Raw genomic sequence first — 20,822 nt, forward strand, 5'->3', positions numbered from 1 at the left:
AAAAGCAAAAGTCGCCAAGTACCGGCCAAGAGCTTCTCGCAGTTACTAACAGCTCTTGGATGAATGGGAGTTTAAGTGCATGAGAGAAAAAATCGTAGCATTAAGTGTCTATTATTTGTTTTTCGTTCATTGTTTTGTCATTAATCAGGTCTTGGTTTTTTTCTCGTTTGAATTGATATCCATTTTGTCGTGTCGAGGTCTTTTATAGCCAACTATAAAGTATTGTTGACGGGGTACGGTGATCTATAGTTACTTAAATCCGCTTCGTGTTGGATAGTTGTCTCATATATAGGCAATCATAACTCATCTTCTTATTTTATATTCTATAATAAATTTGTGTATCTTTTTTCAAATTTGTAATTGATTGTATCTATAAAAGTAAAAATGCTACACATGTCATTATTTCTAAATGCATACAAAATATCATACACAAATCGAAAGATCAACAATTACGTAAATACCTCCTTAACCGTATGATATTTAGTATTTTTCTACACTTGAGACACGAAACGTGAAAACAATATGCAATTCCAAAGTAGAGTGAAAAACGATACAACTATTATAATAGGTTAAATTATTGACTAATTGTTTGAAACAAATTCAGTCTTTATTCAAACAAGCAGATTTAAAAAATGTAATAAAAACAAAAAAGTAACACACAAAAATGTTTGATTTCCATCTCTCTATATTCTTTTAAAAAACAGAGAAAGGATTTCCCCCTTGCTTTTTAATTTGTCACCATTAAACATACTATTTTCGTGATAAAATGGAATGGCAAAACTTGTGGCCTCACCTGTGGCGCCTTGTTTGACTAATAACCACTTTTAATCGATATCTCACCTACACTCAAAAAGTCACACAACGTCAACGAAAACAAAGCCCTAAGGAACAATTGATTATTAGCATAACTTGAATGAAAGGCTAATAAGGATGTCCTTAGTATTGAAAGTATATGGTCATCATTTGATTTGTAAACATAAATTAAAGTTGAAATATGAAAGGTGCGAATGTTGATTATGAAGAAATTTACACAACGTCTAAATAGCTATAACCAAACAGGAAAAACACTATTCGCTGATATAATTATGTTCGAATTCCAAGTTATGTCACGGTCCAACTCTGAGTTAACCAGTTATTTCCAAAGCACAACTGAAGAACTTTCATGCACTTCTGCGGTGAGACTGACTTGCCTGTCCCAAGTAGGGAGTCTTTAATTCAGTGGTTGTGTTTTGTTGCTGTCTACCTTATTATTAAATTTAATAAAATTATAATTGTTTTATTTTTGTTTTCTATATTGTTTAAGCATTTTAAAAGCAGTTTGATTTTCTTGCCAGTTTTTCAAGGGTTTTACACTTTATCATGCAGGGTCAATTTTATAGCCGACTATACGGTAAAGGTTCTGCTCTTTGTTGTAGGCCTCATACAGTGACCTTTATTTGTTTAAATCCTATTCCTTTTGTCTCTGTTGTCTTGTTGTCTATTGACATTCATACCATATCTCCTTATTTGCATTCAGATCGCTGTTGCTTATGCTTAAGTTTTCTATTGTTGTGTTTTGTAGACTGTGAATGTTGGTCGCTTTTCGTTTTTTTTTTTGCTATTGCCTTGTCAGTTTTTCTTCGACTAATGAGTTTGAATTCATGGGCGCAGATCCAGCCATTTTGAAAAGGGGGATTTCCAATCCCCGGAACACCATGAAACGAAAAAATAGAAAAAAGGGGGATTCCAACCCCCTCTTCCGCCTTACTTTTAAATTTGTTTGACATCATGCAGTACACCAAAGCCAAAGCTATTTTGTTCTTATTTTTGAAATGACGGTGGTTCTCCCCGGGCACTCCGGCTTCCTCCACCAATAAAAACTGACCGCCACGAAATAGCACAATAGTGCTGAAAGTGGCGTTAAACCCCAATCAATCAACCAATATTTTGAATTGAGATGGCATATATTCTTACATGGTGATTGTTTACTATATCATAAATGTAACTATCATGTGATCCTGTAGCTGAATGACCACGTTGGAGTTTCCCAATTCTAAGCGTATGTATAAGTTCTGGAACTTCAGTCATCGTGGCTATCGACATTAATTTTCTTCAAGTAATTATTTGAAGCAGTTGTCCTTTTTAATACGTCTTGGTCTAGACAGGATCCTGTGCTAAAGGAGAGTAAAGAAAAGAAAAGAAAACATTAAACCGACCAACCAAAAGGTAATCAACAGACCTTCATTATCTAGATATTGCTTCATACTTAAACAACTCAAATAATTTTACAATTACTTTCGGTCAACAACTCCACTTGATTACGCAAGAGATATAAAACTGTTTTAATAGTTCTGTTTATGTATAAAAAATTGAGACGAAGTGCATTTGGCTAAGATATCAAAGTTATATTATTAAAAACTAAGTGCATTGTCATCAAACCCACTCTTAAAATATAACTTTAATAGTTCCTCCTGAAGTTTTTAGCTTGAACATTTTGTATGACTACCTTAAAGTCTATTTTATACTTTGAGCAAACATAAATTAGCTCTGGAAAACTTTGCATTCAATTTGGGATTGGGTTGAAAATCCTTCTTTTTTGAATTGCTGATGTTGATTAAAGAGGATCTGGATGGGGGTCCCTCATTTAATTATTCTTTATTTTTTTAAGACAATATTCTTGATTTATTTTGCCCATTATTCTCTATATATTCTTTATATTTTAACACCCCATTATTCTCTATTCTTAATTTCAATTACCTATTCTTCTCCATTCTTTTTTTTCAAATGAATATTATATGTTTTGCCCTTTATTCTGCACTTTTTGGTCATTATTTTCTATTCTGTAAACCCCATCCAGATCCTCATTAAAGAGGACGTTAGAAACCCCGTGCATCTTATAAGTAAAAGTATAACTGGTTTCAGTGTGATGTCACGTGTTTCTATAGTAACTTTCATCAGGTACACTGTAGACCTAATTACTGGGACATCAAATCAATCAACATGCTAAAAATTGTTTAGTTTGACCCAAATTCAGTCCATTCCCTTAATCGACCTCTCCTACTTGAGAGGTTATGTAGCCATCGTAGACGACTGAATTATTCGGGTTAGGTGTGATACATGCATATTTTTGTTCATTAAGCGTATATAAAGACTCAAGATGAAAATCCATCAAAATTTAAACTGAATATTTACAGCGCACTGTATAGAAGATCATAGAAATATATAAAAATAACTTGTGGTGTTATTAGGCTAATTTTATGCGTGGTTTTCTCTTTTTGTTAAAAATTTTTTGCTTCACTGAACATATTTTAAAAAAAACTAACCAGTTAACAAAAAGGTTTTTCAAAGATTTGCATGTGAAAATATTTTTAAATAGGTTAGTTTTAGAATTACGACTAGCACTTTATTTAATTTTATTCTTTTTTATCGAGGTATCAAATTTTCCCAACTTATCACGGATCTTGTATTTTTTTTTGCGCTTAATCCTTCAATGTCGTAAACATGTTCGAACGTAGTCGCGAATATGTCTGGGTTGATCTTGGCCTGTTTCAACCTGCTGATGTTCCTCTTAACACAGTGATTTTGAAATGTTTTTATACGGAGTTTGTGAATATGATGATTTTTCAGACCAATGCTAAATGTCTTAACCTGAATCAGGTGTATCTTTTATTTTATGTTTTTTATTTAAGAAATAACTGTAATATTTTTTCTGTCTATGAAGAAATAACATCAAAAATGTGATGCACACTGAATAACCCGCGTAGCGGGTTATTTTAAAGTGTGCATCACATTTTTTATGTTATTTCGAATAGACAGATAAAATATTACAGTTATTTCTTATAATTTAATTCTAAATTCCATTTTAAACCGGAGTAAACAATGAAAAAACGTTGATGAAGTCACGGTCACATGACTAAATTATGTCTATGAGCTGATAAACAAAACAACGTCAGCCAATCAGCAGACGCGTTACATCCAAAATTAAATTATTACTTTTTAAAGCGAGGTTCATATCCTGATTGTGAATGCTCAATTACAAAGACACAATACAGAATCTATGCTTAGTAAGTTGTTGATGTCGTATATTGTGCTATACATATATATTTATATTTCATGTTTGAGTTGTAATTCTTGTGTATTGTCTATATTGCAATTGTTTAATATAAAAATAAAATCACTGTACTGATTATGCCCATACTGGGTCCTCTATTGGAAAAAAAAAATATCTATCTATCTATATAAGTACTATATACGGACATTATTACAAAGTCGCATATTTTTCATGTAGCAACCCACGAATAATAAAAATTAGACACCCCCCCTCTTTCCCCCAAACTACTTATTTCATCATCTTCGACTCAAAGAAACAGTTTAATACACTGATGTAAATAACGAATGTACCCTTGGTGATCAGTCATAATTTTATATACCTTTCGTAAGGGTTGATCATTACAAAATTTGTGTTCAAAGCCGTACTATGAAAAACAGTGTGTTTGTTGACAAAAAAGATAAGGAAAAGAAAAACTCTTATACTGATGGACCGGTGCATCGGAAATGTAATAACGTATGAAAGAATACCAAATTAATGACGATGCTGGATATCATGGATATAGCATGATCAAGTTATACAAAAGATCGTATTGGTTGATCGGTCGTTGTTTGCTTAACGTCCTGATTGAAAGGAGATACGGGATGACACAGCAATACAACACAAAACACATCTAGAGATTGAATACAGTTTAAAAACAAAACTAAAAAAAAAAGGTTTTGTTCAGACACATTGTGAAAAAATTGAAAACGAATGTCAAAGATTTGCCATTAACACAGATTTTTTTTAAAAGAAAAACATGTGTATAAATAAGACACATAGGATCGGAGTATAATAGAGGTACATAGAGGACTTCAAATTTGTCATGAATTTACGCGCTATTTAAATTTGTTTTCTCAATTTAGCGACACTCAAATGCATTTCAAGTGCATCTCAGAAACCGACCTTCGATTACTAACTGACACAAGTAATATAGATCGCAAAATGCAGTGCATATTTACATTTGTTTTATTCCTGAATCTGTACTGTAGATGTTATGGTCAATGATCTGGACAGGTAGCTATCACTGGGCCACTGAAGTTGATTTGTGCAGGAAGATGCCACCTGTTCCACTATTGCTGATCTGTAAAGATAGTTGCCACTAGACCACTGAGGTTGACGTGTAGATAGATACCACTAGACCACTGAGGTTGATCTGTCTAGACCACTGAGGTTGATCTGTCTTGACCACTTAGTTTGATCGGTACAGATACAATGTAGATACCACTAGACCACGGAGGTTGATTTGTCTAGACCATTAAGGTTGATCGGTACAGATAGATACCACTAGACCACTGAGGTTGACGTGTAGATATATACCACTGGATCACTGAGGTTGACGTGTAGATATATACCACTGGATCACTAAGGTTAACGTGTAGATATATACCACTGGATCACTGAGGTTGATCTGTCTAGACCATTGATGTTGATCGGTACAGATAGATAACACTAGATCACAGAGGTTGACGTGTAGATATATACCACTGGGCCACTGAGGTTGATCTGTCTAGACCATTTAGGTTGATCTGTCTAGACAACTGAGGTTGACGTGTAGATATATACCACTGGATCACTGAGGTTGACGTGTAGATATATATCATTGGATCACTGAGGTTGACGTGTAGATATATATAACTGGATCACTGAGGTTGATCTGTCTAGACCATTGAGGTCAATCGGTATAGATAGATACCACTAGATTACTGAGGTTGGCGTGTAGATATATACCACTGGGCCACTGAGGTTGACATGTAGATATATACCACTGAGCCACTGAGGTTGGTCTTTCTAGACCATTGAGGTTGATCGGTACAGATAAGATACAACTAGATCACTGAGGTCGATCTGCACAGGTAAAAGCCACTTGGCTACTGAGGTCGACCTGTACATATAGATGCCACTGGACCACTGAGGTTGATCTGTACAGATATATGCCAAAACACCACTGAGGTTGATCTTTACTGATAGACGCCAGTAGACAACTAAAGTCGACCTGTACAGATATATGCCAGTAGACCACTGACTTCGACCTATACAGAAACATGACCCCTGTGCCTCTGAGGTTGATCTGTACAGATTGATACCACGGGACCACTCAGCTTGATCTGTACAGATAGATGCCACTGGACCACTGAGGTTGATCTCTACAGATTGATGTCACTCGGACACTGAAGTTGATCTGTACAGGTAAATGCCACAAGACTACTGAGGTTGATCTGTACAGTTAGATGCCAAGAGACCAATAATTAAGCTTGTTCTTTTCAGATAAATACCACCAGACCACTCAGCTCTATCTGTACAGGTAAATGCCACTGGAACACTGAGGTTGACCTGTACAGATATATACCACTAGAACAATATTTTCTAATGTGTATTCCAGCCTAACCTAATTGATTTGAGTTGTTTTCTAAAGATACATTCAATAATTCTAAAACATAATCGTATGTAAAGTTAGTTAAGCACCGGTATATATGAAGGTTGAATAGAACCTTTTGTAATTGAAGTTAAGGGTACATTGTGGTTACATGTTTGCGATGTTATAGCCATTGTTGATTATGGTTTACGCAGTTGGGTAGTGTTTAAGCAGGTTTGTTTAGAGAAAACTAATAGTCTATATTTTTAAAATCCAACCCCTTCTTCTGATGATTAACATAAATGATGTTAAATAATGAAAATGGTGCAGGTTTTTGTATGGTGTTAAATTACACCTTTATCACATAATTTTAAAAGAATAAGAGAGAATTGTCTTCAGAAAATAGCACATAAATGATTAAAATTGATATGTTTTGCCCTAAAGGATTTACAGTATTTTTGTGGTACATTTAGATTGATATTTGTAACAAATGAGAGACATATTTGAACTTCAAGTATAATTAAAAAAAATCTAAGTAAAGTGGATAATTGATATAAAAGGAACACTAGCATTAAAGTAAAATTGAAATACTTGTCATAAACACTTATGAGGATTATCAACAGAAATTAAAATAAGAAGAAGAAAAATAATTAATTTCGGAGTTAAGAAAAGTCGGTCTTAACAATGTGTATTGTTTATAAATGAGCAAAACAAAAACTTGTGAATTCTTTTTTTATATGTTAGATAAGTTCTTAACAATGTGTATTGTTTATAAATGAGCATAACAAAAACTTTGAATTTTTTTTTTAGATGTTAGATAAGTTCTAAACGAACTAGAATAAATAAAATTTCAACATATACATATTGAAATGTATAACTAGAAAGGAAATAGGTTGCTTAAATTTTAAGGCGAATAAAAAAAAGGAATATTTTGATAAGGAAGACAATATACCATTGATAGAAATAATTTAAAAGATTTAAGGGGAAATATTTTTTTCTGATGAGAAATACGATTTACTATTAATAGAAATGATTTAAAAGATAAACGGGAAAGATTGTTTTTTCTCACCGTAAACGTTGTTGCCGATAGTGAAAGAGGGACGAAAGATACCAGAGGGACAGTCAAACTCATAGATCGAAAACAAACTGACAACGCCATGGCCAAAAATAAAAAGACAAACAGACAAATAATAGTACAGATGACACAACATAGAAAACTAAAAACTAAGCAACACGAACCCCACAAAAAACTGGGGGTGATCTCAGGTGCTCCGGAAGGGTAAGCAGATTCTGCTCCACATGTGGCACCCGTCGTGTTGCTTATGTTATTACAAATCCGGTAAATAGTCTAATTCGGTAAGTTACATTCGTGAAAAGGGAAGGGTATTGTAGTTACGACATAAGGAACATATCCGATATCATCTGTGAAACGGTTATTCCATAACGGTCAACCAACTCGTGATGGCGTCCGTAAAATTTACGAAGGGATGATTTCAACTTCACCATTTGGAACTCTTGGTTTAATAGCTTCCTTGTGAGCAGCAACCCTCTATCAAGGAAATCATGATAGGAAACACAAGCCCGGGAATATCGTATCAATTGGGAGATATATACTCCGTATGCAGGCGCTGCTGGAATGTTGCTACATAGAAATGGAAAGTTCACAATTGGGAAGCTGAAATCATCTCTTTTGTCGTAAAGTTTTGTTTTCAACCGACCCTCATTGTCAATTTCTAGATGTAAGTCAAGATATGAGGCAGACTTAACTGTATCTGTAGTATCCTTTATCTCTAGTTCGATGGGATAGATTCGTTCAACATAGTCACCAAATTTTGTATTATCTAGTGAGAGAACATCATCTATATAGCGGAACGTAGAGTTAAAGGATATTGCTAACTTCTTATCTTTCTTGAAATATAGAGTTATGAACAAATTGCGCAAGATGTAGTTAATATTTTATCTCTGGAACTGAAGTTTTTTTTCCAAGATTGATGAAAATAGATATGTCTATTAATAGTGTTATAATAAGATTAGGTAAAAAAAAAACAATAAAGAAGTAAACATACTACTATGGGTAACGAAAATTAGTGACACATAACTTTTAGTAAAAATTTTAATATTTATTGTGTAGGTGTAGGGTTAGATAAAATGTTTGAATTATTTTTTCTTATTGTAAATATATATATGTTTGTATATCTTAAGTCTTGTATAAATACACATATCTAGTTTTTATTTTGTAGGATTTTCAAAATTGTAGAAGTTGTATAGGACATTTTTTTTGTTCTAACCAGATAATTTGATATTTAAGAGAACGTATTGATTCATACATAGAAATTGTTTTACTAAATTTTGCTAGGCTTGAATAACCCAGTGAACTAAAGGCGATTAAACAAACTATCGATACTCTAATTGACAAATTAAAAAAAAAAGAAAAGAAATTGAAAACGTTTTAGTTTTTCCAAATTGGAGTAGGTTTATCAGTGGGTTTAGGTGCGATCTTCTTTGAAGTAGCCATATTTTTGTACTGTTATTATATTAGAAATAGATCTTGGTTAGCCAAAAAGAGGAGTGTGAGTTCTGGTTTAAATGCCACGGACGATAGGTACAAAATGGTGTCAACTCAGCTGGTTGGGACGGATGCTACTGCTTCCATGAGATGTCTCCCTTTGCGCCATTGATCAAGGATGAAACTAAACCAAAGACCGATGCTAATAGTCTCTCGAGAAAAATGTACCCAGATCTAGATACGTCAACTACTTCGTAATGGGAATAGATTGTAAACCTTACAACGTTGATGACCGGATTCACTAGTAGATGATGAACCGTGTAACTAATTTAGAGAAATAATATGAACTGTGCAAATAGAATGGACCGACACTTGTACAAAGAATTGTGCACTTTCCGGAAGTTGATGAAGAATATGCTATGATGGTGACGGAAAATATTATGATCCATATATATATATATATATATATCCAGATGTTGAACTTTCCGAATTATATGAACTCTATATATCGAGATATTGAACTATATGTGTGGTGATGGTTACCGAAAACTTAACAAGGAACTACAGAAATTATAATCGCATAAAAGAAGGATGATTAACTTATTTTTACCGAACTTTCGTTCTTATTGCGATGGAAGGCATTTTCTAAGGTGTATTCCAGCCTAACCTAATTGATACAAGTACATGTACCTTGCAGACATTTATCGTACATGTATTCTGCAGATAGATGCCACCAGACCACTAAGCTCTATCTGTACAGGTAAACTCAAATAGAACACTGAGGTTGATCTGTACAGATAGACGCCACTAGACCACTGAGATTGATCTGCACAGATAGATGCCACTAGACCACTGAGATTGATATGTACAGGTAAATGCCACAAGTCTACTGAGGTTGATCTATACAGGTAAATGCCACTGGGCCATTGCGCTTGATTTGTACAGATAGATACCACTATAACACTGAGGTTGATCTGTACAGGTAACTGTCATTAGACACTGAGGTTGATCTGTACAGATAGATGCTACTGTGTTTTCTTATTAGGTTCAAATTACCATGCATAATACTTATTCTCAAGTTGGTAGGTCGTGTGCAACTATTGAGACACGGATAAGATACTTTCAAAGCATATAGTGTGGATTAAATCTGCTCAGTTCAATAAGCCTAACAATTTTTAAATAACAAGAGTAAAAACCTGAAGATTAAGCAACATGAATCCCATCAAAATCCAGGGATGAACTAAGATGCTCCGAAAGGGTAAGCAGTTCGGATTGTTCTTGCTCTACCCGTTGTGCTACTCCTGACAAAATATGCGGATGCAACTTATTCATTAATTTGGCATCACGCAATAGCGGGTTTGTAAATGACTCTTAACTAAGTACTAGTACTTTTACATTATTAAATTCATAAACCGTCGTTAATGTGCATTTTTTAACCCAAAAATTTTATCGACTGAGAAAGTATGAAACTAAAGCGCAGTTTTCCAAGACAAGACTGTTGACGATGGAACGATGGAAACGACATAGACATTGTAAATTCAAAAAGCATTACATATTACACTGAAAATTAAAGCAGCAACCCTCTATAAAAGAAATCATGATAGGAAAAAAGCCTCGAAATATCGTATCAACTGGGGGATACATACTCATTATGCAGGCGCTGCTTGAATGTGGCTACACAGAAATGGAAAGTTCAAAACGGGAAAACTGAAATCTTCTCTTTTGTTGTCAAAATAATTTCTCAGTCGGCCTTCATCGTCAATTTCTTGTTTGCAAAATAATTTCTCAGTTGACTTTCATCGTCAATTTTTTATATGTAAATCACGATATGAAGGGGGTGTTACTGAATCAGTGATATCCTTTATTTCAAGTTCAATTGATAAGATGCTATTTTATGTTAAAAAACACGTCCTCCAAACGTAACAACTATTTTGTCAATAAATAGTAAAATCAGATGATCTTGATGATTTCAGTTTCAGAGAGCTGTTTTGTAAGAATCAGAGAAGTTCTTTACAAACTTTGATTTGTTCTTCCTCAAACAAGATATTTAATCGGCATTAACCATTCTTCCTCATGAAACAAAGTTGGACAAATTCTTTCAATCTATCTTTAAGTTTAGAATGACAAATACTTGTGTTAAGTGTAGTAAAAATGTTTTATACTGTTGCACGTGTAGAGGGGTTTGATAGCATGTTTTCTAACAGGTCTTTGGACTATTTAAATGTCCAATCCTCATTAATTCCGTCCTTTGAGTAAGTAGTTTCATTGTAAATCTGGTAAGTGATGAACATTTCAGTATAACTTACGATTAATTTTGATCGTAATATTTCTTCATCCTTGTTTGAAATTGCAAAAGGAACACAAAATAGACCTTTGACTGAATTTAAAATGTCTAGATCCATTATCATCAAAATAAACTGGGTATATAATGTAATTTAAAGAAACAAATACGATTAGTTATGGGCTTTGTCTGCGGGGACAACAATATATTTGTCATAAAGGTCGGATAAGTGCTTCCAAACATATGGAGCGTTTTAGATAGATGTAGCACGAGTGCTCATATATCCATTAAGTTTTCGATTCTGATTTATATCAACGACCTTACAGTCTTGCCCCTTTCGGTAATAGTATCTACGTCTTCCTTTTATCTGGTATTATCATCTGTATTCATTAGCATTTTAAAGCTGTGTTTTTTTTAAGGTTTATCTATTTAGGATCACGGTATTTTGGCCAATTGACTTACACATTTTCTTAAAAAGTGTTGTTGGCAAAGTTAAGGTCACCAGTTATAAAGTAGCCAGCTGGATTACATATGCATGCAAGCTTGAAAAAGTACAAGTAGGTCATTAAGACTTTTTTCAATATTGATATTCTGGAACATGTATTTGTGGTTTTAAAAACGTTTGACCCCAATAGGTGTAACATAAGTATAAGAGGCGATTGGAGCATACTGATCTTTGAGGCAAGGAGGTATTTTAGATTCGGCAACTTTATGATAAATAATTTTGTCTTAATTGATAACATCGAGGCCCTTAAAGCGGAAAAGATAGTTTTTCCGTTTCATCTTTTGTTATTGCAGCTGGCATGAAAAGGCAGTGATAGTCATGTCCAATATCCGAGATGATAGCTGTTTGTTACCAAGGTTGGCCTCAAGTTTTCTCTGTAATTGTGATATCTAATGAGCTCATGAGTTAATGTCGTCTGTTCGTTTTGTGTTTGTTTATCTGCAGTGGTATGCATTTTCCCCGGACATTCTATTAACAATTTAAATAATTCTTTTCCTCTGAACAATGGTTCCATAAGTCCAGAGGATTGACACTGAGAGCTGACCGTGGTACCACAGTAACAAGTAAAACATGACAAGATGATGATTACCGATTTGAAAATAGTTTTCAGACAGTAAACTCAAAATATTTTATTAACTACTGGCTTGTATACTTATAAAACGTTAAAAATGCATCTTTTTTACAACATAAAACCCAAATTAAATCAGGATATCCCTTGACATGTTATTAACGACATGTATGTGGTTTAATATGAATTGCTGTGTCAGCGAATTTTAATTTTCGATGCAATCTTTCCGCCAACAAAAATTATTACAATATATATTTATATATATCAAATTGAAAATAAAATTGTAAGAGGGAGATCAACCGCCACATCACAACTTTATATACGGTATTTTCTGGTTTTGCCAGTCCTAGAGTAAAGTAATAGCATTTGTTATTTTTTTCAATTCGTGGTTAGATTTCACTAGAAACTATTCAGGTTAATGTAATTCTATAGATATATTTTTAAATACATTTCAAGTTAATCTGCAGACAATCTTTTTCATCTTGTATATGATGTAAGATTTAAATCTAAATTTCCAACTGAACAAACTTGTCTAACATTAGGTAAAATTCAACATGTATCTTTATTATATCTTCAAGTAAATTTAAATGTCTATTTCAATATCTTTGCAAATTAAAAAAAGCACATAAGCTTGCTTCTGTACAGTTTTTTTTAGCCATGTATACTGTTTTGTGAAATGATATGTACGATATACACCGGTAATAGCACTTCACTAACTCCGGAACTGATACTCCTGTAAAAAGTATTGTTAAATTATTAATTATTATGGATGTGTATTCACTTAGTGGAACTGTGCGTGGTGTTTTCTTCCCTTTAATATTTCATTTTCGTAGAAAACACATTCATTTGTTCAGAACACGTGAAAACAGTACGTATATTCTTTGTAATTTTTTGTCTTGCTTTTAAGGTTCTTATTAATTGTTTTTTTTTTTCAAATGTGATTAAACTATTCAGTAATATAGTACAACGTTTAACATTTTGTTTTAAACCCAACATTTATTTTCATTCGAATTATAAGTTTTGCAACAGAAAATAAATGTTCTGAAAATATTTCGTAAACAGATCATACGAACTAACAAGCGTTTTTTTTAAAACATTCAATTTGTTCTATTCTGCAGTTAACTTTACAAATACAAGTATTCGTATACGAATATCGTGTTTTGGTGTCCTTATCGCGGTCCGTGTCAAAGTTGATTTAATAGCAGTAACAACGACGACAAATTGAGACCTAAGCATTTGAGTGGTAATAATTACTTGCAGTCTAAAACTGTACTGACACCGTTGAAAAAAATATTTTTAAATTTTAAGTCAGTTGTGTTGTATGTCTGTGAAGTATGTTTCCACAGTTTTGACAGCTGGATCCTGATTCTGGTCACGTTATCCTATTGTCTTTTTGGGTTGCTCGCCCAATTTTGTCAATATAGCGGAATCAATAACTGTCATACAAGTGGGAGGTTTAGCTAGCTAAAAAAAACACCATTTTCTTAGGAAAATACCTGTATACCAAGTCAAGAACATGCCAGTTGTTTTTCAATCGTTCCACTGGTTGATATAGTCGAGCGTTTGATTTTGTCAAGTGTTATGGACTTCCCCCTTTTAGAATTTAACTTGTTCTTTAATTCTTTTGTTATAGCTAAGAGCAGTTGAATGGTTCGGCGAACCTCGCTTTTCTTCAGTAGGTCGCACAAATAAATTTCAATTTTTTTCCGATAATCAAAGAGCAGTAGTTTTGATAAAATATGATAATTGTTGATCATTAATTTAGATCACCCTTCTACGCATGAAAGGTGTAATTGATCTAATAAAAGGCATACGAAAATAACCGAGTTCATTTCATGAACGGAAAAATATTTATTATATAGGAAATGAAATGTACCACACTTTCACAGAGAATATCTAAATTCCTTAGTGAGACTAAATAACAGTCCTTTACATATGATGAACGTATTCTTTCATTTTTTAAATCTGTAAAGTTAAGAGCATTAAATTATAATCTTACTTGATCTATTGAAGTAAATTTACATTTTTGTGTTCATTGTACCATGTTAAAGCCTTCAGGTTCTTCCGTCTGAACGTAGTAGATCTACATTTAATTATCTAAACGATGTTAATCCATTTCCTACGAGATATTCAATTAGAATAGCAAGATAAAATGTATTTTCATAAGAGTTCGCCAAAATTAAGGTCAAATTGCTAAAATTGCGGAATAGTTTAGTAATTAAGTGATGACTTAATCTTTAAAGATGATCGCCTAACATTTTTTTTTAACGTTTTATCATATTTTATTTAAAACCATTCAAGCCTTAGGCTCGTGAAACAACATTGTTTTTAACCAGTGGTTTAAAAGACTACCTGGACAATACCTTGCTTATTCTTGAGCAAACTGTGACGAGAAACTTTGTGTAATACACTATATCGGTAGACACTATCGTAATAAATAACACATGTTATTGATAGAACTACAAAAAGATTTTTACTTTTGAGTAATTCATCAACTGCAAATTCCGATATTTAATCGCTTACTTTGTGTATTGCAGACATGGAGGATCAAAAGACTGTTGTAAACAAACAGGTTAGTCTTGTATTTATTTAAACAACTACTTTTAAAATACACAACTTATTATCAATATGGGACTGTTAGTTATTTGGTTGCCTTTTAAAGTTAAAAAGATTCAATTTATTAATATTGAACAAGTTGAATCTGAACGTGATTACGTAAATACAACAAGGTCAATTTCATTAATTTTTTGGAGGTTTTAACACATAACGCTTATTCGTTATTTTAAAGGGTTTTGATACAAAATAATAATTATTCATTTTTAAAGGGTTTTAATACAAAATAATGCTTATTCATTTTTTTATAGGGTTAACACAAAATGTTTCCTTATAAATACACTAAAATGTACAATACAGTGGCGAATTCAGGATTTTTGAAAGGGGGCGTATTTCGCGAAAATGAGAGATATATGGACGATGTTAATATGCCAAAAAAGTAAATCTTTCCCGATTTTAAAGTGTGTGTGTGTGTGGGGGGAGGGGGGGGGGGAGTAAGGTTCGCCCTCTACTCACACTCACCCTGAATCAGCCACTGCAATATGTGCATTTCGACAATTAACGTCTTTTCAGTGATGCTCAAAGCCAAAACATGTGAAAATCCAAAACCTTATCCACCGGTCGAAGAGCTGATGCATTCGAAAATAGTAGGATCGAATTAGAAGATAATTTTTAGACAATGCAATGAAAGACAAATCACCGTTTTAACAATGTTAGTCTGACCTATGGAGTGACGTTATTTTCAATTTTGGGGTACGAACAATGCAATAACCCACAGTTCTTTAGATTCTGAAAAGGCAAATTAACTAAATGAATATATATGTGGTATATTTTACCTATTTTAACATTCACTTTGAATTAAAAGACGAATTCATTGTTTTGGTGATGTAACTTGAGAGTTGATTTAAAAATAAGAAGACGTGGTATGATTGCCAATGAGACAACTCTCCACCAGAGACCAAATGACAAAGAAGTTTACAGCTATAGGTCACCGTACGGCCTTCAACAATGAGCAAAACCCATATTGCATAGTCAGCTATAAAAGGCCCCGAAATGACAAATGTAAAACAATTCAAACAAGAAAACTAACGGCCTGATTTATGTACAAAACAAATAACGAAAAACAAATATGATATACAGCAACAAACGACAACCACGGAAATACAGGCTCCTGACTTTGGACAGGCACATACAGAATGTGGCTGGGTTAAACTAGATTGAAGGCGCCAACCCTCCCCCTAACCTGGGACAGTGGAGTAACGATACAACATAAGATCAAACTGTGCAAAACAAAATAAACGAAAAATAAATATGAGAAACAGCAGAAAACGACACCCACTCAATTACAGGCTCCTGGCTTCGGACATGAACATATAGAATGTGTCTATTTGTCTACCAATCTACCGATCTAAATAAAATATAGATCTCCTATTTCGTTATCCTGATATGAGAATATATACGAGCACGCGAGTTGTGATAGATCCGAATTTAACTTTAAGTTAAGAAAAACCAAGATTCCTCGGCCTGTGTATCGGATATAATTTCTCTTTTCCGACCAGACGTTCATTATGATAAAATGCGTTATTGTAGCAAATGTAACGTTGTAACCGCCATGTCAACTACGGGAGTAAAAAATGATTGAGCAATTACTTTATATAATCATACTTTTATAATTAATTCAAATTAGATTTTTACTGTTCGTATTACCATGTAACTGTATTTGTTTATTCAAAAGGGGAAAAAGGGGGGGGGGGGGGTGGGGGGTTGAGATATCACACACAAAACATGCCCCATTTTTGCGCCTGTCCCGAGTCAGGAATCTATAGCCTTTGTAGTCTTGTGTGTTTTTTTTAAATTTTGGTTCATTTGCATGTTTCGGAGTTAAGTGTGGCGTCCATTTCGCTGAACTAGGATACATTATTGTTTAGGGACCAGCTGAAGACCGTCTCTGGGTGCAGGATTTTCTCGCTGCGTTGATGACCCATTGGTGGACTTTGTTTTTTTTTTGCTCTTTGTAGGGTTGCTGTCTCTTTGACACATTCCCCGATTCCATTCTGTATTCTATTGTCTTGAAATCTGAATTCGATTATTGATAAATTGATAATTATCCGACGCCATTGTTGCAACGCCAAGCATTTTTTAATGGATATTCGAAATATAATTCTGTTTATGACCTCGTCGTTTAAACCTGGTCTCTTTTAAGCCTTGTCTTGTTTTAAAGCCAAAACCATCTAAGCTAGTGTGTTTATATATAAGGCAGCATAGGGAGTATTTCAAAGATATTGCTCTCAATTACTGCTTTTCACCAATATATGTTTTAATTTGGATTTACTTCAATTTTTGCGAACAATAAGTTTGACAAGGTAGTAATTCAATTTTAGTCACGAATCAATTGATCATCTATAAAGACAATACATGTCCAATATCTCGAAAAATATAATATACATATTTTGTATACGAGGCAGAAAAAACAGATATATTATGCGTTGCTTGCCAAGCTTTACTACTTATTTTATACCGAGTGCTTAGCCTAACTATTATAGATATTCAAGACATCTTTCTCGTCGTGAATATGCTTGAACTATTTGCCACTGGACGATAGGTAAACAACAATCAACCATGACAATGTTACATATATATTTAATCACACAGTCTGAAAATAAATACAAATAATTAGGAAAAATTGGTATTTGGTGATTTGAAACGTCGACTTCTGCAGCTGATCGAAGAAAAAATGTAGATTACTGGTGCATCCTCGTTACCTTAATTAATTCTTCACACTTTGTTTGTATTCTTTATCTGTTGCGATAAGTTCACTCGACATTCTTTTAGAAACGAAAAATTTTCAGGTCATAATATACTCGATACTTATGCAGTATAACCAATTGTAAAGCATTAAAAAGAAAACATTTAGGAAGCAACCATTTAACTTCAAGTAGGGGGGGGGGGTTATGGTTTTTTGTCTGAGACAGATTTTTTTTTTGCGCAAATCTCGAACATTTTTTTTTAGTTTTTCGACGCTATCAATCAAATTATTTTATTCAAAATTTAACACTATAAGGTATGGGGAAAATCTGGATTCATAATATTTTATTTTGTCATCTGCTTGACCTCAATATTTTTTTCATCAAATTGGGGATCAGAATACATTTTTAAGAAAAAACCATAACCCCCCCCCCCCCTCTTTGCAGTTAAATGGTCGTTCCCTTAAAGTTTACCTCCTGTGTTCTGAAGTGTCAAATTTAGAATTCTTGATAATGAAATTTTGTGTACAGTACTCCACGTTTACCAGAAATATCCATACAATTTTGTGAACTTCTGTGTTGTATGAATTTCGCTGTGACCGACAATTTTGGAATTCAAATCGGCAACAAAAGTATGAAGTTGGAAAAGCTCTCCCCTCCCCACCCCTCCCCCCCAAAAGAAACAAAAAAAAAATAAAAATAAAGAATGTGTATCTAGCTATTCAATTGGCTCAGTGGTTTTTTGTAAGAACATATTCGAAGTTTCAGTCCATCAAAACCCATAATTTGCGCTTGTGATCTAAATTTCTAATGCCAAAAAAACCCACTCTAAAATTATGTTCACCAACTTAGTAATATATATGCCATGTTGTAAGCCCATTTAACTTTAATCTCTAAAACAATTTCTAAGGAGAGACAGTGTGGCGGTCATTTTGGATTTTGGATCGGTAATAAAATGCCATGTCGAGAAAAAACACATGTCAATCGGAATCCATAGTTGGTCCAGGCAGTCATGTTGAATTTCCTTTCGAAATATTACACGTTAAAAAAAAAACAAACAAAAAACTGAAAGAACATTCCGTCCTGTTCAATTTGGCTGAGTAGTTTCTCAGAAGCTGAACGTTTTCGTATTGTGTATATACATATTTTGAAATAAATCATTTGATACCGTTCTCGTTAAGGAAATAATTTAAGCCAACTTCCTCAATATAAATAATTCTAAACACGATAACTTAAATATTTTACAAAAAAAATTTACAATGATTGATATCAAGTCCTGTAACCTATAAACATCGTTTACGTCTAAGAGTGTAGTTACATGTATTAATGTTTCGTTTGATTTCAGGTAGTGGCATGTCAGACTATGTCAGAGGAGAACCTACTTCCGTACACACAAACAAACTCTCAAAGGTCAAGGACACTGGGATTATTAGAAACAATGTACCACACGTATACCTGCCGAGAAATTGATGTCTGTCCAGTATACTTTAAAATGTCGACAAAACATCCTGTAACGCGTCATCACGTTAAGGAGGCATTGTTTACACTTGTGGACGAATTTGCAGCTTTGCGGTTAACAATTGTCCAAACTGGCCGTCATTCATACAAATTTGTTGAAAGGAAACGCATGCCCGTTTCCATCCATGAAAAATACACAAACACTAACGAAACAATACTGAATCAAGAACGATTACATAAATTCGATTTTAGTCGGGGTCCTCTTTGGAAATTTACATGGTTGAAGAATCCAACTAAGCATGGTGAAAATGCATTGCAATATCCATTCCATTTCTTCTTCATTTTTCATCATGCAATATCAGATTTCCATCAAATTCATACAATCGTTCAGAGCTTGACCAGAAACATTCTTCACTCACAGAGAGTACTGCCTACAGCTCCAATATACAAGCGCCATCTATGTCCATCGATTGAACATGTTATACCATTAGATTTTGTAAGGAAAGTATCTCAGACAAACGATAGTACAAAATGGCCAACATGTGCAATAGACACATACAATGCAGCATTTAATTCCGAAATCGCCGAACTACAGAAAAGAAATCTCTCAACAGCAATATGCCCCGTACAACTAAACGAGACGGACTCGAGATCATTTTTTCGACAATGTAAACACCATAACGTTAAAATAACGTCTGCAATAGTTGCAGCCATGACTGTTTCGTTTACACAGCTTATTCAAACAGCACTCCCACCAAGTTCCAGCAGATTTGTTGTCCCCGTAGAAATAATGGTTGACTTAACAAGATACATTGTAGATGACAGAATTAAACAGTCGTTTGGAAGCGTCGGGGCAATACACCTACCATTTCTAGTTGAGATGAATCTTTTAGACCTAAAATCCAAGGGAAACTTTTGGTCCATAGCTCAACAATGCCAGACACGACTTGACCAGAGTCTAGCTACCGGGGAACCAATGAAAGTGTTACTGCGAGACGTTCCATCAGAAATACACAATGAACCGGAAATTGGAAAGTCGCCATTTGTGTTGTCTATTTCAAACATGGGCAGTCTTGATGATATTATTCCGGAAACGTGCAAACATGAAATTCAGCTAGAGGACTTCATTCCATGGACAAATGTCACAGTGGATGACATGCCAGTGTTTTGTACAGGGTTTCTTACGTTTAATGGCTCATTAAAAATGGTGGCAGGCTATTGTAATAGTTACACTTCTAAGCAGACGACAGATTTATTCACAAGTTCATTAAGGCAGCTTTTAATAAATTGCAGTAAGCTTTAACGGTGTTTTTGTATACTGAGAATCATTTATGTTCAAAATTTTTTAACAAATGAATAAATTATCTTATTAGGAAATCAGAAGAAGTAGAATATTATATAGAAAGATAAGAAGATGTGGTATGATTCCTAAAGAGACAACTCTTCACATGAGACCAAATGACACAGAAATTAACAAATATAGGTCACCGCACGGCCTTCAACAGTGATGCCCATCTTTGTGAACATGAGGAGCATTCATACAGTTCACATTGCCACCGGACGCCTTGCAATCCGGCCGCGAGCAGATCAAGAAATTGTTAAGTCAAGATCTTGTTACTTTTCCGCACTCTTTTAAATGTACACATGGCACAAGGTTTAAATGCAATATAAAATGCCAATAAGTTTGAATAGCTGTAAAACAATACAAAATTAGTTATGTTTCAAAGTATTAAAAACAAAATTAAAGTTAGTACCGATGAGACAAATACTACAGTGTTAGATTGA

General features: G+C 33.8%; 1 protein-coding gene and 1 long non-coding RNA gene across 3 annotated transcripts; one reads left to right on the top strand and one right to left on the bottom strand.

The window, feature by feature from the left end:
* The first annotated feature begins 11,087 nt into the window (after positions 1-11,087).
* On the top strand, positions 11,088-20,787 carry LOC127719919 (uncharacterized). 2 transcript variants are annotated; one of them, XM_052226290.1, is made up of 3 exons: positions 11,088-11,204; positions 14,820-14,854; positions 18,925-20,787. In XM_052226290.1, exons 2-3 carry the CDS (start codon positions 14,822-14,824, stop codon positions 20,338-20,340), a joined length of 1,449 nt encoding a protein of 482 aa, XP_052082250.1. In that variant the 5' UTR covers positions 11,088-11,204; positions 14,820-14,821; the 3' UTR covers positions 20,341-20,787. The 2 variants fall into 2 exon arrangements, with proteins under 2 accessions (XP_052082250.1, XP_052082249.1); XM_052226289.1 differs by lacking the exon at positions 11,088-11,204 and adding an exon at positions 13,009-13,150.
* Positions 12,291-14,811, bottom strand: LOC127719938 (uncharacterized). Its single transcript, XR_007990564.1, has 2 exons — positions 14,305-14,811; positions 12,291-13,015 (listed from the first exon to the last, which is right to left on the bottom strand). It is a non-coding gene; the product is annotated as an uncharacterized LOC127719938 (long non-coding RNA).
* Positions 20,788-20,822: the final 35 nt, after the last annotated feature.

This window comes from Mytilus californianus, unplaced genomic scaffold, assembly GCF_021869535.1.
Source record: "Mytilus californianus isolate M0D057914Y unplaced genomic scaffold, xbMytCali1.0.p SCAF_11, whole genome shotgun sequence".
In the NCBI taxonomy this organism is placed as follows: domain Eukaryota; kingdom Metazoa; phylum Mollusca; class Bivalvia; order Mytilida; family Mytilidae; genus Mytilus; species Mytilus californianus.